At 41.7% G+C, this 14,847-nt stretch overlaps 1 protein-coding gene across 3 annotated transcripts in view; it reads left to right on the forward strand.

Annotated features, from left to right (window-relative positions):
* The window catches only part of LOC122554489 (KN motif and ankyrin repeat domain-containing protein 4-like), an 82,809-nt gene that overhangs the window by 54,565 nt on the left and 13,397 nt on the right, over window positions 1–14,847 (forward strand). For all 3 annotated transcript variants that reach the window (XM_043699598.2, XM_043699595.2, XM_043699596.2), the window contains exons 3-7: window positions 756–2,975; window positions 7,430–7,541; window positions 7,657–7,863; window positions 10,444–10,531; window positions 13,137–13,356. In XM_043699598.2, coding sequence (XP_043555533.2) covers window positions 756–2,975; window positions 7,430–7,541; window positions 7,657–7,863; window positions 10,444–10,531; window positions 13,137–13,356 — 2,847 coding nt within the window. The remainder of the gene's footprint in view (window positions 1–755; window positions 2,976–7,429; window positions 7,542–7,656; window positions 7,864–10,443; window positions 10,532–13,136; window positions 13,357–14,847) is intronic.

Below are 14,847 nucleotides of genomic sequence, written 5' to 3' on the forward strand. Positions count from 1 at the left end.
TTCAGCCATAAGTTCAGTGGTAGAAGGACAGGTCCCTGGAGAAACAGCATAAATATAACTCTACACCATTATTGTGCAAAGCTGATAGAACCACAACAGAAGTTTAGGTTCTGGTATGTCTAAGCAGGACCTAGGCTGAGATAATTTAGACACATAAGGTACAGTTGTATGATAGGGCAGATTGATAGAGATGTTTCAATGTGCTTTTTGGATTTTGTTCATTCCATGATTTATATTCCTGGATGTACATGCTCTCTGCACTGAGTTAATAGTTGACATTGACGAGGGAAGGCAATGTAACTCCTGCAGTTTTCTGTTCCTGATTGCTTTCTGATGATCCAAACCTGAAGTAATTACACATGATTGGGGTCAATTTCCCTCCCTTGCTTTGAATGACTGACCTACCCCTTGAGCTTTTGAACCTAACAATCCAAAACAGTGACAATTTGGAGAAATTTGAATGCAAATTTTAATTTAATGTCAGCTCTCAATAAAGGCAATTATGTATTTTTGAAGTTATTTGAATCTTGTAAATTAAATAGAAGTGTTAATAAATATTAACTCGTGTGATTCACTTTATTAGACTTCTAAAAACAGCAAATGGTTTTAAAGGAGGATACAAATTGTTATATCTGTGTCAGCATCATATAACAGATCTTTGATTAGGATTATACAATTAATGAGCTGGATTTACATGGATGCTTTGTAAAATGCAAATCTTATTATTTAATAGTAATTTTTTTAATGTTTTGAAGCCAACATCAAGTTGTCTGGCATGTGCACCAGTGCAGACAGAAAGAATGAATCCCCATATTCCGTGGAAACTCCTTATGGTTTCCACCTGGATCTAGACTTTCTGAAGTATGTGGATGACATAGAGAAAGGAAATACCATCAGGAAAGTTAAAATACACAAGAAAGCCAAGCAACAAAAATGCAACACATTGCCAAGAAATTTCAGCATGCCCGTTACACAGCTCCTCTCGACTGAATCTCATCCCTGCAGAAACCAGAGGGAGAGGTGGTTGGCACCTCCTTCCTGGGAAAATGCTAATGGATATAAAGTGACTGGCATTCAAAACGTATTCATACGTTCCCCGTGTAACATCGACCCAGTATTATCAGAATGCAACAAGCACGATTACAGATCTGTAAAGACAATATCTGACACCAGGGCACGGTCGAAAGGGAATGAGAAATTTCCAAGTTGGGGGAGACCTCCTTTTCTTCGGGCAGCCAGCGTGCCCACTGATTTCAAGGAACTGAGTTTGGAAGAACAGCAAGGAAACCGTTCCTCATTCCAACAGAAATTGAAGTGCCTGGATAGTGATGTCCTCAGTACATCGGCTGACATAGCTGTCCATGAGAACTCCACCACTGCTGACGCCACATCACAGTCGAAGCTGACACCAACACAGCGCTCTCAGATACAGGAACAATTTAGGATTTCCCAAGATAAATCCAAAAAGGTGGAGGAGCAAGTAAAAAACATTTCTGAACTTAAAAAACAGATACTTATGTTGCAGGAAAAGAATAAACAGCTTCATATTCAAATAAAAAATCAACAAAGCACTGTGCGGAATACAAGTTATAAGTTACAAGAAAAAGCCAATGGCAATATCAACAAAACGGAGTGCATCAATAAAGGAAGTCAAGGCCATTCAGCAATAACAACAATTGGCTCCGAAGGGCAAGTGTTATGTTTAAGTAAAAGTCCATCCTCTGAATTATTTATGCCAAATGCCAGTTTGAAACATGAAAGAATTTCTGACCTGAATTATCGAAATAAATTCGCTTCAACTTTTGCAGTAAGTGAAAACAAGAGCTTTGATCCTATTCCTCACAATGAATTATTTCAGACCTCATCTGCCATAGGAGGTGATGAGCACAGAATGAAGGATGTGGGCATTCAGGTTACTGAAGCGGAGGTGGGTTTGGCACGAGGGGCACACGCTAGCCCAAAGAAACTTGCCATTAATGAACTAAGAACTACTGCCTCCACATTGGGGAAGCAGTTTGAAGGCGGAACTCCTGAAGGAAAGTCTGACTCCCAAGGTGCGACACTTGATGACATCAGGGTTAGCCTCTACCCAAAGACACCACAAGGAGACCAGGCTATGCATTTGGAAAAGCAAGATGAACAACAAGACCAGCCTGAATCCGATATGACAAGTAATCTACGAAGCAACGTTGAGGCTCCTGAACCAAAGCCAAGTGAAGCAAAGGGAAAATACATCGACAGACTTGACCTCCGCCCATTCACTCGGTCAGTGGGCTGTGGAGACTGTACTGTGAACGTAACAATCACAACATTAAAAGAGACACAAACTCTTGGAGTCAACACAGACTGTATCAGTGTCCATGATGCAAACATTATGGCAACAGTTGAAACAAGTGACAAAGCAACAGATGTTACAATCAGGATGTGCAGCAAAGCTGTCGAGACTGAGCATGCACAATCATCGCACTGCACTCATGATATAATTAGTGCGTCTCACAGAGGGAACAAAGAAGTAAAACAGACTCGAGTTGGAGGCGACAAGATAACGAGCAATTCTGACAATCTAAGCAGCAAGCACGGCAGGTCTATTAATAACAGCCAGGATATGATAGAGAGGGATAAAGAACATTTGACTATCGCAGGCAGCCAATGCAGTGAATGTGAGAAAGAATTCAATTGTCAACATTCAGATTCCCAGGATGTGACTTTGGGTACATTCATGCAACCTAAATCCGAGTTAATTTCAACAAATCCTGAAACCGAACAGTGTATTAAAAAAATTGAGGAACTTTTGTGCAAACAGCAATCTTTTTTGGAGCAGAATTATCCTGAGTTGGCAGTGAACTTTAAGAAACTTTGTTCCAGTATTGAGTCTCTCAGCAGTCAACTAATGAACTCTCTTCAACCATTGCCCTCAACCAATGCTGTACTTAACCAATCAGGAGGGAGCTCTCAGAGAAGGGAATGTGAAGCAAGTGAGTTCCCTTAATATATAATGGTACATTTAATATTCAGATATTCTTCAGAGGCAACTGTGTAAGAAAACGATTCTTTGTTATTCCTATTCACTGTCTTTCTTTCTTTAAGGTGATCTAGGTCCATGGGGATACCTGCTGAAATAATCCCATAAGTCAACTGCTTATATTTAGCATGATTGGCCAGCTGCTGAAGGTTACTGGGTTATTTGGCCAGGAGAAGGATCGGAGTTGAGCCTGATCCTCATTATGTATGCCACTCGCAGATATTGTTTTTAGCAAAAATCCCTGTTTACCAATCACTGCTGGGATTTATATGGCTCTCACAGCTCAGGAAAGCTGAGAGTAATTGCCCAATCCTAACGTCTCAGCATTATTTGCTAAATCAGCATCCAGAATGAAAGGCGGCAGAAGACAAAACAGCCAAGAATTGTTGCAAAAGTCTGAGTAAAGTACTGTCAGTCAAGTAAAATAAAAAACAAAATTGTCTGAAAAGGCAATTAACTAATAGCGGGGAAGATTCAAAAATTAAAAGGCTCGCATGTTATTTGGTTGGGTGTGCACAACGTTAAATAAGCTCATTGTTGGATACATTTATCGTAGAATCCTTACAGTGTGAAAAGTGGCCACTTGGCCCATTAAATCTGCACTGATGGTCTGAAGAGCATCCCACCCAGACCCAGCCCCAACCCTCCCTGTAGCTCCACATTTATCACGGTTAATCAACCCAACCGACAGAGCCCTGGACACTATGGGGCAATTTGGCACGGCCAATCCACCTAACCTGCACATCTTTAATCTGTGGGAGGAAACCCATGTCAACCCAAGGAGAACGTATAAACTCCACACACACAGTTGCCCAAGACTAGAATCAAATCCAGGTCCCTGTGAGGCAGCAGTGTTAACCACTGAGCCACCATGCCGGCCCCTTGTTTATTTTTGCAGCTGCACTAAACATTTGTCAGTTTTGTTTGATTTGCACCTTTATCTGTGACTCAACAGTCTGTAAAAGAAAGATGAATTTAGCCTTTAACGTCAATCAAGTTTAATCTGAAGTCGGGGATCACAATTGTGAGGATCCCAGGAAAAATACATTTCTTCCTACAATTTCTTTTTCTGTGCTGGTGCGATTTTTATAAGCCTTAACACAAAGTAAACCTCTTTGGAGGGTTTGTGACCGTTGGGGGAAGTCTATTAAAGTTTCTAGAACATTCTGAAAGGTAAGTTTTAAATATTTTGACACTTTCAAATGAGACAATCAGTTACTTTATTATAAAGGAGATGTGTTTTTGATCCAGTATTTAATTGCAAGAATATACTGTGCAAAGATAATTTGATTTTTACATATAATTGTTGTTATGTATGCTAATAGTTTCCCAGTTGTCAAATGCATTAAGACAGAACAAAATAAGCCCTTACAGCCTCTTCAGTTATGTTTGGTGCTTTGATTTAAATTGATTGGTGACAGCAATTATAAAAAAATTGGCTGTTTTAAATAAAAAGTCCCACTCATTGACTGACACTGTGTTAAGTAAGTGGGCGAAAAGTTGGCAAATGGAGTAATATGTGGGAAAATGTGAAGTTGTTCATTTTGGAAAGGAGAAAAAAGAACAGAATATTATTTAAATGGAGAAAACCTGTAAAAAGCTGCAATGCAAAGGGGTACTTGTGCATAAACAGAAAGCTACCACACAGGTATAGCAGGTAATCAGGAAGGCTAGTGGAAAGTTGACCATTATTTCAACGGGGTTGGAGTATAAGAGTAGGGAAGTCTTTGTGCAACTGTTCAAGGTGCTGGTGAGACCACATCTGGAGTGCTGTGAGTCATTTTGGTTCCTTTATTTAAGGAAAGATAACAACATTTTACTGGAGGCAGTTGAGAGGAGGTTCACTGGGATGATCCGTGGTGTGGAGGGATCATCATTTGAGCAAAGGCTGAGCAGGTTGGGATTCTGGAGGGAGGGGGAGAGCTGAGACATGTGTAGAGGGAGGGACAAGGATGGTGATGGGGTGGAGAGAGTACTGCTAGATGAATGTGGGTAGGTGGAACAGCATCAGAGGGGATCTAAAGGAGGGGAAAAATTTAGGAGATCCACAGTTGCATCCATAGCGTGAGTGTAGGGGACAAAATGGCATTCTTAAGGTATAATATCAATGGTGAAGTTTAAATGTGGTGGGTATCTATTTGTCCACTCTGCCAACATAAGTGGCACCACCTTCTTTATGATATCTCACACTCACTCTATCCCTGCTATTGTACCCAATTCCCACCAGGGTTTGTGGTCTATCCCTCTCACTATTGTCTGCAACCGCCTTCCTCACTCACTCTCACTCACTCCAACTTTCAGTACCACTAAGCCTGCATGCCCTCTATGATATCTGCACCTTCATTCAGGACCTGCACCAATAGTGACAGCTGTGCATCTCCCTTAGACTTTTCTCCCTCTCATTCCAGGAGGAAAGTAGCCCACAATAAAAGGCAGACAAAGTAAAAATGGATGGTGGGCTGCCTGGCATTCAGCTCCTCACCACTATCAGGAGACGGTCCAGTCTCTGACCACCCCAAGAGGCTGACTGACTGCGTCCAAACCTTGGACTGGTATGGGAGGCTACCCTTGACCTCCTGTGCCAGAACCCTTTGGTTGATGGCTATTCCCCCCTTGCCTTGACTGCTGACAACCAAGACACATTTCCTGGCTTTATGCCTGCAGTAAATGTCACAGCAATATAGCTGTAGTCTCAGTCTAATAACAATCTTCAATACAAGGCAAGGTACGAATGCCGAGAGCATTCTGGTAGGCTGAGGTCCTATGAAGCAAGTGGTGAGCTGAAGTCACCAGCTACCTGCTCTGACTCCCATGTCAAATTGTCAGCATCTCGTTTATGAGCCATGATTTGGAGGTACTGGGGTGGACAAAGTCAAGGTCATATGACATCAGGTTATAGTCCAGAAGGTTGATTTGAAATCACAAGCATCCAGAGCACTGCTCTTTCGTCAGGTCAGTTTGTTAGCAGCAGATGGTAAAAAAGGAAAGCTGCATGTTAATGAGAGGTAATATGCAGTAAAAAGGTCGTTAGCAAGCAATAATCCCCTTCATTAGCCAACTCACCACTCTATAGCCAGAATCTTGTCTCAACGTACAAAACTTAATTACAAAATGTGACAAGTTCCTCCTGCCATTGAGAATGGCTTCACTAGATTTCTTGCACAATTCTAGCAGATTTTTTCACCATAGCCCACATCATTCAGATCTCGATAAGATTCAGCCTAACATACACACTTTTTCAAGTGATTTACCTTCTACTGAACACATATTCTGCAATTTTGTCGAGGTTGAACTAACGGAAGGATGTGCAGATTTGATTTAATGAAAAGATTTCTTACTCTCACATTGTTGCTCCCCCAACAGTCCCAGGTACTCAGTGATGCCTGTGGATGTTCAGCATCATAACATTGCACTTCAGCTGAACAATTTTTGTTAATTATTGTTTCTGTTGGTTAAACGTAACAACCTGGAGTATGATACATGGTTAATCAGACAAAGATCTGATATCAAAGTGATTTAAAGCATGGGCTACCTGTCTAAAGGAGTCATCAATGAAGATACTATATTGCTTGTAAGTTATCCCTTGTCCCAGTAATTGTACCTGCAACCTTCAAGCAGCTGTTTTCATCATGCATTTCTTGTACTTAATTAAAGTTTGACCAACCAATGTTCTTACCAATTAAAAAGGTGGCAAAATAATTTTGAGAAATAGAAGGATTACAAGCTATTTACATTTGTGGTACAATATCCTACATCAATTAGCATTGTAACCTTCCACCACAGGCAACAGGATTCAAGTCTCCACTCAAATGCATCGAATTACTTGACAGTACAGAATGGAAACTGACCATTCGGCTCCACCAGTCAATGTTGACTGTCCTCCTCTTCAGCAATAGTGCTGTCTGCTTCCCAAAATTCCCTCTAACCCTTTCCTTTCGCCCACTTTCTGATTAATTAAATGTTGCCAGGTTCTCTGCTTCAATCACATCACAAATTTGATTGGGTCTAAAAGTGATAAATGAAGTAAGGTGAGGGCTAGAGAGAATGGAGGAGGAATGAAGGGTGATACTGGAGAGTAGAACACAGATGTGTGCAAGTTGCTTGCTACTATTTCATGTGAAATTAAGTATTATGTGGACTCATGCTGCTCGACTGAAAATCTTTCGACCAACTTGTTTGCTCACTGAACTAGTTTGCAATTATTGAGTTTGCAGTGACTAAAAACATGGATCATGCCAAACCATAGCAGTCATATTGTGAAACAATGGATTTCAAAACTAATTTCCTATGCAGGAAATATATAGCAGTGATGAAGGTCAAACATTCCTCTTTGAGACTAAAAGAAATGGTCATTATGATCATAAAACATAACCAGATGCACTTCTTTCTCTTTTGTTTAACTTATAGCACTGTTCCAATCTTCAAACCTTAAATCTATTATGAAAAAGGAAGGTGGAAATGTCAAATCGAGGAATCTCCCAGCCAAAAAAAACCTTCAGTTTATTGGTGTAAATGGCGGGTGAGCATCAAATGAAATCTTACAGTCAGTTGAGATCTGTTACATGTTCAAATTTTGTTTTATGTTTGAATGATGGATATTTCCGCCAGTTCTTTTAACAAATATTACATTTCAGCTATGAAAGCACATCAAGTGAAGATTCCAACTCCTCAGAAGGTGCAGACAGTGACTTGGAAAAAGACTATGTCAATACAGGAAATGAAACTCAACATATTGGCAACAAAGCAGAAATGTCCAAGGACACAGAGGGAGCAGAGCATGGTGAAGTTCAGCCAACAAGAATCAATGCTAATGTCAATGTTATGCAGCACTGCAGCAAAAGGTATGTCGCTTGCTGCAACAGTGGATGCGATCTTATAGCTAAAAACAATTAAAAGCAAGAGAGTGTAATTAATAGACCGAACACCAAGAATTCTGTTAGTGTTCCTGGGACATCAAAAGGATCAAGACATTTAGCATCCTCAGCCAAACTGAAAGAGGAAGAAGTCAGAGTGAAATGTCTCCTGCTTGCCAGAAAGATAAAGGATTGAGACAAATGGGAAGGAGTCGGGTTTTAAACTGGAAATTCTGTCTTTAAAAACTAGGGCTAGAACCTGGAAGCTGAATACAGGTACAGATAGTCAGTTTAGACAGTGACAGGTCAGCTAGAAAAAGGGTGTGCACTGAAATCCTGAAAAGTTGTGAAACAACCCGCAAAACTAAAGAAGGCATGCTCCTCATTATTTACTTTCAAGGAGAAAGTAAACATTGGGCTGAATTGTACAGGGAGCGCACTGTTTGTCCTGACAGAAGAAATGTCAGCTGGGACACGTCATACAATAACATGCTGAAACAACACACTGCGGGCTGTTAAGTAAGTGAGAATTTAGCCCCTTCCCAGCATAGACAGTGCCAGAAAATCAGACCAGTAGGCAGCTCCTGCAAGTCTCTACAGTGCCAGAACTCCACAGTGAGCACTGTTAGGACTATAATTACATTCCAGCAATGGTGCCTGGACCCAGCTAAGTGCCAGAGTTTGGACAGGGAAGGCCTTGGGACCCTGGGGTTGGGGTGCAGGTTGGGGGTAGAGAGCTCCCAGTGGACAGTCAGATATTGATGGCCAGCTCCGAAGTGACAAAAGGGAGGAGATGCATAACATGCACACAGGGCATGCCCTAAAGGATGTAACCCATCTTCCTTGCTGCCTTTTAGCCAGTCTGGTTAGAAAAACAGCCCATTCCCTCCCACCTGCCTGCCCACACCAACTGTATAATGGTGCTGGGAGCATAACAGTTGGGTCCACGAGCTTGTTAAAAATGTCAATTGTCATTTATTTTGCCTTTTGCCAATTTTAAAATGGATCTGAAGGATGAGGGCTAGCTACTCCCATTGTATTTTATGTGCGTCCATTGCTGAAAGCATACCATAGAATCCAGCCCATTGAGTGGGGAAAATATGTATTTTTTAAAACAACCATAACTCTGTATGCACACTTGCTCTCAACAAAATAAATTGGAACAATTCACACCAATCTTATTTTGTTAATGTGTTTCCAGCCTGTCTATTTGAAAGATTGGAGCAACACTCGGGGGGCACATGTGAAGAATACAATATCTGGTTCAGATCTCAAGTGGTTGCTCTTGTTTAAATGCTTCAACTATGTGCTCTATGATCTCATTTTGGCTAATATGGGGCTCATGTCTGACCATACAATGTCCAGACCATTAATGGGGTGACTAGTAAATTTGGTTATGGTCCTTATGTGACGCTTTGGAAACTTCACCAGATTTCTCACTTACCCTTTCCCAGTTTACTTTTGACTGAGTAATTCAGCATTTCTGAAACCAGGGCGTTTTTATAAACTGGAAATGGTAAATGCAGTTGTGCCTGTTTCTGAAGATGATTGCTGCTCAAAACAGCCACCTGCTCCTAATTGCAAATTCAGATTTAGCACTGAGCCAGAGCCTCTTGTGGTGCAGTGGAAGTGTTCTTACCTCTGAGCCAGGAGAAACAGGTTTAAGTCCCACTCACTCCAGTGGTTTGAATAACAGTGAGGCTAAACTGCTAGCCAGAGATCGGGTCAGTAATGAACTCAAATACGCAGAACACTACCTGGAAATGGAGACTTTCACAGTGCTCTTTTTGTTTATCCTTGTTCATTGAAGTAGGGCATCATGGATGACATGAAGTCAAAGGTTAAACAGGTTCGGACTCTACTCATTGGAATTTAGAAGAATCTGAGATGTTGTCTGTGAAACATATAGGATTCTTAAGGGGCTTGACTGGGTAAATGCTGAGAGGATGTTTCCACTTGGTGGGAGTCTAGGACCAGAAGACATTGCCTCAGAGTAAAGGGGCGCTAATTTAAGACTGAGATGAGAAGGAATTTCTTCTCTAAGAGGATTGTGAATCTTTGACATAATGAGCTGTGGGAGTAGAATCCTTGTGTATGTTTAAGGCTGAGATAGATAGATTGTTGATCCGTTGGGAAATCAAGGGTTTTAGGGAAAGGTGGACATTAGGAGTGTTGGATCAGCCATGACCTTATTGAATAACGGAGCAGACTTGAGGGGCTGAATGGCTTACTCCTGTTCCTATTTCTTATCAAATCTTCTGACTCCGAATTGGAATTTATAAAAGTGATTTTTTTTTTGTAAATTCTGTTTTGTGATCCAGTATGAAAGAGTCTCCTGCAGGACACTGGCTGATTGTAATAATTGTCATTATAGAAAGCTTTACAAGAAGAAAGACCCCCTTCTAGGTTGTGAATAGTACACTCTGACCTGCACGTTACCCAGTGAGTAACAGGGTAGGAACCTGACTACTGGGTCCATCCAACTTTGACCAACACACCTAATCAACACTGTCAGATCCTGAGCCTAGTCTTGTGTAATTGCTACAATTTAGTTTATTTTTCTAACAGGCACAAATTGAAGTTGGGCCTCATCTCTGCTTGTCTGAACCTGAAGGATCACCTCAATGAACTGGAGGTCACAAATGATAAAGACGTGGTATGGTACTTTCTCCTGTTTTAACTTTAAATGCGAGAATTGATAGTGTACTGAGAGAGTTTGAAGCACAATGTGTTTTTGTTGACTGTTGAGCTTCAGTGTCAGTAAGTTTTTCAGCAGGACTGACTTTAGTGGATCAAAGGATCATGAGTTGTTGTGGTACTCACCTATACAGACTAAAAAGGTAGATGCTTCACTCTGCAGCCTCTGCACTGACCCCTGAAGGATCTTGAATGCCATCAGTTCCTGAAGTGAAATATCTAGAAAAAATATTCATAGTTCCTGATTGCTTCTCAGTCATCCCTGTCGTCGGTGGTGGGCAGGTTGTTGGGTGAATCCTGAGGGACAGGATATACATGTATTTGGAAAGGCAAGGACTGATTATGGATAGTCAACATGGCTTTGTGCGTGGGAAATTATGTCTCACAAACTTGATTGAGTTTTTTGAAGATATAACAATGAGGATTGATGAGGGCAGCGTGGTGGACGAGATCTATATGGACTTCAGTAAGGTGTTCGACAAGGTTCCCCATGGGAGACTGGTTAACAAGGTTAGATCTCATGGAATACAGGGAGAACTAGCCATTTGGTTACTGAACTAATTCAAAGGTAGAAGACAGAGGGTGGTGGTGGAGGGTTGTTTTTCAGACTCGAGGCCTATGACCAGTGGAGTACCACAAAGATTGGTGCTGGGTCCTCTACTTTTCTTCATTTATATAAATGATTTGGATGTGAGCATAAGAGGTATAGTTAGTAAGTTTGCAGATGGCACCAAAATTGAAGGTGTAGTGGACAGCGAAGAAAGTTACCAGTGAAGAATGGGATCTTGATCAGATGGGCCAATGGGCTGAGAAGTGGCAGATAGAGTTTAATTTAGATAAATGCAAGGGGCTGCATTTTGGGAAAGCAAATCTTAGCAGGACTTACACACTTAATAATAAGGTCTTAGGTAGTGTTGCTGAACAAAGAGACCTTGGAGTGCAGATTCCTAGCTCATTGAAAGTAGAGTCGCTGATGTATAGGATACATCTCTATGACTCTGTGACTACATCCCAAAAGGAAGGTGTATAATTTGAGTAAAAGCAGCAATGGACTGAGGAAAGTGTCACCAAATATTGAACAACGTAATTTTTGTTCTGATCAACAGCGTGTTTGTTTGTGTAGTGCTTGTGGTTTTGGCCTAGCAACCACTGATATAGTCTTTAAACACTACGACATGGTAGGTTCCCAAATATAATTCAATAAATCTGACAATTTGTGGTTTAGCACAAGAACAAATTGTAAATGACTGGACTGCGGTAAAAAAAAATCACCTAGTTCCGTACTCTCTTTCAAGGAGTGGGACTTGCTGCAGCTGTCTTGTCTGACACATACGTAATTCCAATCTTCACAACTTGATTCTATCCTGATGTTGAATTTTCTGAGGGTATGGGGTTTCTCACCCCATCGGTTTGCCATGGCATTGCCATCATAACATTCTCGGAAGCAGCCCCCTCTGAATGTACCTTTTAAATAAGAATGTAAGTGGACCCCAAGAAGAGAAGCTCAGTCAGAGTGGACAACCAGCAGGTCGACTGGGAGGAGTAATGGTGCTCGTGGATCTCTTCTGCAAAGGTGAGGGGCCCACACACTGGTCCATGATGTAGAGGGGCAATTCGCCACAGCATTAGGTTTGGCCTCAGTTGTGGATTTTCATCCTAAAGGCTCCTTCATTGGGACATGACACGTCTAGCTTTGCAGGCAACTAACCGCCACTGGGAGACCTGCTCCGAACAGCTGTCCTTTAACACTGGGAATTTGTCTTCACCTTTGGAAAAGGGCCCCTCAGTGCTGCCTTTATACGCTTCATTTGCTGCCCTCCCTGGAAAGGTTTCACTGCATTTGGAAAGCATTGGGAGCCAATCAGACTTCACTCGTCCCTATTTTCCCATTCCCTTGCTTCCAAATGTACTTGCTGGGATAAGGAAAATCCAGACATGAATGTGGTCTGAGGCACTTACCACACCATCACCTTCACTGGGAAACTAAAGATTAACTGCCCTAATACCACCTTACCAAATACTAATGGAAATAACTTACGCTTACTCAGCAAGCCAAACACCATATTTTCAAAGTTTAGTCATTTGTAATATAGACAAACATGATGTCGAATTTATACAAAATGCAGTCCCACAAAGAACAGTGTGATAAACACACTGTTCATTTATTTTCGTTTACGAAGAAGTGTTGACCAAAGGACCAAAATACCTTGTTGTTCTTCAAATGTGGTCATGGAATCACATTGCATCACTTCAGTGGACAGGCAGGACTGTGGTTTACATTCAGGATAAAGGCTGGCATTTCAGGATACTCCCTCAGTTTGGAACTTAAACGTTAGCTCACATCATGCATTCGGGTCACTGCAGTTTGACTTTAAGCTACAACCTTAAAATCCGGAAGTCACAGAGTGATACTGCTGAAACACAAAGCTCGCTTTAAGAAAAGGGAAGAAATTTGGGAAAAGAAAATGATCACAGTTTAACAAAAATCCTCAATGCCTTATAACAAAGAAAATAAAGGTTCCTGTTGTGCAGTTGATGTTTTCATGGCTGTTTTGTTTCTGCAGAGGCAGAATTTAAACACTGTTCAGTGGGAATGGTTCAGGATTTCCAGTCAGAAATCCGCAGCTCCTGAGACTGTTCAAGACTTTCTCCTAGAACTCCAAGAGATGTCACCAGATCTCCTTCACTTCGTTGTAAATGTGGCAGATGAAAATCAGAACACCGCACTCCATTACAGTGTCTCCCACTCCAATTTTCCTGTTGTGAGACTCTTACTGGACACAGGTATTTAAAACTCACTTTTTCAGGATGCTGAAGCTCAGATAATTTACTGACAGAGTACCAAATTAAAAATATGCCCCTGATGTATTAACGGGTGAATGCACAGTTATCAGGACACTAAGTTATGCAAATCAAACTATTTTTCCAGATAGACTTTTGGTGGGTAATAATGAAAAGGGTTCCCATACCTGGGGGATAAGAGGAGTTAAGAAACAAATCAGGATCTAATCAAATGATGGAACAGGCTCAGATGCTGAATGGTCTACTGCTGTCCCTAAGTTGTCATAAGTTCAATCCCTAGGTCTAGAAATGTGCTCCCACTTTGGTCATTATCCAAGAACCACTTGTGTAAATGATGTATATTTGAATGTCAAGTCAGGTGAGATATGATCAGGCAGTGACGTGTCCACTGTAGGTTAGCTGTATTTAGACTCACACTTATAAACTGGTCACTTAAACAGGGCATCAAAGGTTTGCCAGAGCCTATGGAACTGCATCTGGGCAAGATTCCGTCTTTGAGGAAAGAAGAAAGACCTGACCAGTTGATCTATGAAAACAGATTGTAGAGATATACTGCTGAGTGCGAGTCTAATTTATTCAGTGGCCTCTACTTGACTTCTGACAGATGCAACATATCACAAATGTGTTGTGTCTGTAATGGTGGGGATGCATTGTTTTCCTGGACCAACCCACCTGCATCCTCTAGCAGGGACTGTGGGAGGAAACCGGAGCACCCGGAGGAAACCCACGCAGACACGGGGAGAACGTGCAAACTCCACACAGTCAGTCGCCTGAGGCGGGAATTGAACCCGGATCTCTGGCGCTGCGAGGCAGCAGTGCTAACCACTGTGCCACCGTGCCGCCCATAAATGAAATGTAACATAGGAGTGAGCTGCTCCTTGCATTGAGTCTATGTTCAGTCTACTTGTTTGATCAATGGAATAGACAATTACAGTATTTCAGATTGCTGTGTCTGGGTGTGGAAGGTCGGGGGGGGGCGTGGGGAATTGGGGTGCTGGGGGGAGTAGGCAGTGTGATCTTGCGGGGTTACACTTCAGCTATCAATCACCAAGTGGCAGAGTATTCCAGCTGGTCACCTCATCCAGCTTATGGGAGATTGGTGTAGTTGAAATCTTAGACTCATATCTTACCTCTGCCAAACTGTAGGCAACAACTATATACCATTATTATTGATGAAGGGCAGGGAGCAAGGCAAGGTAACTGTCCATATTATTCTGGTGAAGCTTAGAGGAACACTCCTTCTTCTTCTCATGATTGCACTGATAACTTTATGCATAAGCATTTTGATGTTGTCTGCTTTGTTATTCCACCTGAGAATGGGTAGAGAGTGTAAGACACTACCTTTTCCATCAAGGTTGCCATTTAGATGTCCCATGTCTACCATCTGGTCACAATGTGCAGAAGACCTCTTTGAAGATAGTGGCAGTTGGAGCATTGTCTGTTAAACCATTTTTGAGCCACTATATCCATGTT

The sequence above is a fragment of the Chiloscyllium plagiosum genome, unplaced genomic scaffold, assembly GCF_037043375.1.
Source record: "Chiloscyllium plagiosum isolate Xiang-an unplaced genomic scaffold, Cpla_swu_hap1 HiC_scaffold_9, whole genome shotgun sequence".
NCBI classification, from domain to species: Eukaryota; Metazoa; Chordata; class Chondrichthyes; order Orectolobiformes; family Hemiscylliidae; genus Chiloscyllium; species Chiloscyllium plagiosum.